Source organism: Rhea americana, unplaced genomic scaffold (assembly GCF_003343005.1).
Source record: "Rhea americana isolate MKP2758 unplaced genomic scaffold, rheAme1 scaffold_495, whole genome shotgun sequence".
Classification (NCBI taxonomy): domain Eukaryota; kingdom Metazoa; phylum Chordata; class Aves; order Rheiformes; family Rheidae; genus Rhea; species Rhea americana.
In genome coordinates this window covers 79,619-82,210 of record NW_028186640.1, presented here as the reverse complement: position 1 = coordinate 82,210, position 2,592 = coordinate 79,619, and the positions used below count along the sequence as shown (strand labels likewise).

General features: G+C 70.8%; 1 protein-coding gene across 1 annotated transcript in view; it reads right to left on the bottom strand.

Annotated features, from left to right (window-relative positions):
- LOXL3 (lysyl oxidase like 3) overlaps nt 1-2,006 on the bottom strand; it is a 14,201-nt gene extending 12,195 nt beyond the window's left edge. The window contains 2 exon segments of the mRNA XM_085317290.1: nt 830-993; nt 1,659-2,006. Coding sequence (XP_085173416.1) covers nt 830-993; nt 1,659-1,968 — 474 coding nt within the window. The 5' untranslated portion in view covers nt 1,969-2,006.
- Nucleotides 2,007-2,592: the final 586 nt, after the last annotated feature.

Genomic DNA, 2,592 nt, shown 5'->3' with positions numbered 1-2,592 from the left:
GCCCTGGCACCTGGGGACATGCACCGGGACAGCACCCGGGGGTCCCCAGTGTGGGTCCAGGGCACAGGGAGCACAGGCAGGAGCGGTGCTGCAGCCCTGGCACCCAGGGACATGCACTGGGACAGCACCTGGGGGTCCCCAGTGTGGGTCCAGGGCATGGGGAGCACAGGCAGGAGCGGTGCTGCCGCCCCAGCACCCAGGGACATGCCAGGGGCCGGTGCCAGGGCAGCCAGGAGAACTGCTCTAAGGAGCAGCACGCTGAAAGAGAGAGCGAAGGAGGGAGGGACGTGTGAGCTGAGGAGCGCAGCGTGCAGGAGTGGGTCTGCGCACCGCAGGTCCCTGGCCGAGAGGAGAAGGATGGAACCGGGGCGGAGGCGAGAGGCAGATGCTGCAGCCTGGGGAAGCTGCAGGGGAAGCAGCAGCCCTGGAGGCTCAGGGTAGCGGCAGCCCCCAGCGCTAGCGTGGGGCCGGGGCAGGAYGTGCCTGCTGCATCGCCCTGTGGTGCCCGTAGACCCGTCGGCCCCGTGGCCAGGACGGCCAGGGCTCCTGCCTGCTCCCAGCGTCCCGGAGCGGGGCCAGGGCTGCACCGGGGACATGGTGCTCCCCAGCTCCCAAAGGYGCCGGGAAGGCGCCGACAGGGTCGGGGACCTGCGCACGGGAGCCACCAGCACGCAGCGGGAGCTGACCCCAGCCATGCAGCAAGGACGGGTGCAGGCAGTGCCCGCGGCCGGGCTGCCCCATGGCCGGGCTGCCCCGCAGCCGGGCTGCCCCACGGCCGGGCTGCCCCATGGCCGGGCTCCAGGCAGCACCTGGCTGGCAGCTTCCTCACCTCAATGACGTTGGAGTCCTTGAAGCCAGGGATGCGCTCGTCCTTGCAGACGACACCTGCATCTTCCTCATGGCTGCAGTCACTGTTGCCCCAGCCCCGGTGTTTGCAGTCCCCAATGCTCTTCTCGCCCCCGCCACAGTTCACGTTGTCCAGCCAGATCCGCCCTGCGAGACACGAGGTGGAGGGGGGTGAGAGGAGGCCGAGCCGCTGCGGTGTGCCCAGTGCAGCAGGGCCGGCGGCGCCGGAGCGCAGCCGCAGKGGTGCTGGCGTGCAGGGACGGGGCAGCCGTTCTGCAGCACAAAGCCAAGGCGGAGAAATGCAAAGAAGAAAGCTCGGAAGGGGCAGAGCTGCAGTGGGGTTTCCACATCCGCAGAGGGCTGCCCTCCCAGATAYAACCCCCCAAATGGCCAAAAAATGTGACACTCACTCCCCGATCTGGACAGCTTCTGCCCTGCAGTGCAGCCTGCTGCACCTCTGCTCCGCACAGCTGCACCCGCAGAGGTGCGCAACCACCCTGCCCCACGCAGGCACGCGCAGGCCCACCGCTGTGCTGCACGCACACAGTCTTCCCAGCCCCCGTGCACAAACAGCAGCTCACGTGCACGTACGGAGCTCTGCAGGCTGCCAGGCACACGCGTGCACAAACGCATGCCCGTGCACACGCGCGCTGCCGGGCACTCTGCGAACACAGGAGCTGCCCGGCCAGCACGAGCGGCGCACGCACAGCGCTGCAGCGGCCTCGCTGCCCCGGCGGCGAGCGGCGCGCGGCCTTGGCACGGCCGGCCCCGCAGGCGCAGCGCCCGGACCGGCGCCCGCTCCCGGCTCTTACCGACGCCTTTGCCGTACTTGGCGCTGTGGGCCCAGCCGGTGGCAGCCACAAAGCCAAGGTGCCGGCACAGCACGTGCGCGTTGTCCAGCGTGAAGTCGTCGTCGCAGATGGTGCCCCACTCATCGTTGTAGAAGACCTCGATGCGGCCCTCGTTGTGCTTGCGCGGGTAGCCAGCCAGGCGAAACTTCAGCGCGGGGCCAGGGCCGCGCGTGGGGCCGGGGGGGGTGGGCTGGGCGCTTCCCACCCACAGCCAGGCGCCGGCCAGCAGCGCCAGGAGCTGCGGCTGTGCCCAGGCACCGCGGCTCCCCATGGCAGCTGGGCCCTGTGGGGAGAGGCGTCAGGGCCGGCCCCGACGCTGCCCCACGCGCCGCAGCCCCGTGTGGCTCCCCCGGCCGGGACGCACCCCTGCTCCCCACAGCCGTACCCCGCTGCTCTCCCCGGGCAATGCCCCCCGCCTGGCCCCACGCTGGCACTGCCACGGCTCTCTGCGCCCCAGGCCCGCTGCTGGCAGGGCTCCTGGTGCCCACCACGACCCACGTCCTGCTGCGGCCCCCGTCCCGCCCCAATCCACACCCCACCACGGTCCACACGGCACCGCGCTGCACCTCCGAAGAGGAAGGGCTCTGCACCCCAGACCCTCCACCAGCGGGGCTGCTGCAGAGTCGCCAGGCACCCGCCACGACCCACATCCTGCCGCGACCCACATCCTGCTGTAACCCACACCTTGCCGTGAACCACATCCCGCTGCAAACCGCATCCCACCGTGACCCACATCCCGCCACAACCTGCATCTCACTACGACCTGCAGCCCGCCACAACCCACACCCCACCATGACCTACATCCCACTGCAACCCACATCCCGCTGGGACCAGCATCCCGCTGGGACCGGCATCCCGCTGGGACCCACACCCCACCACGACCCGCACCCCGCCG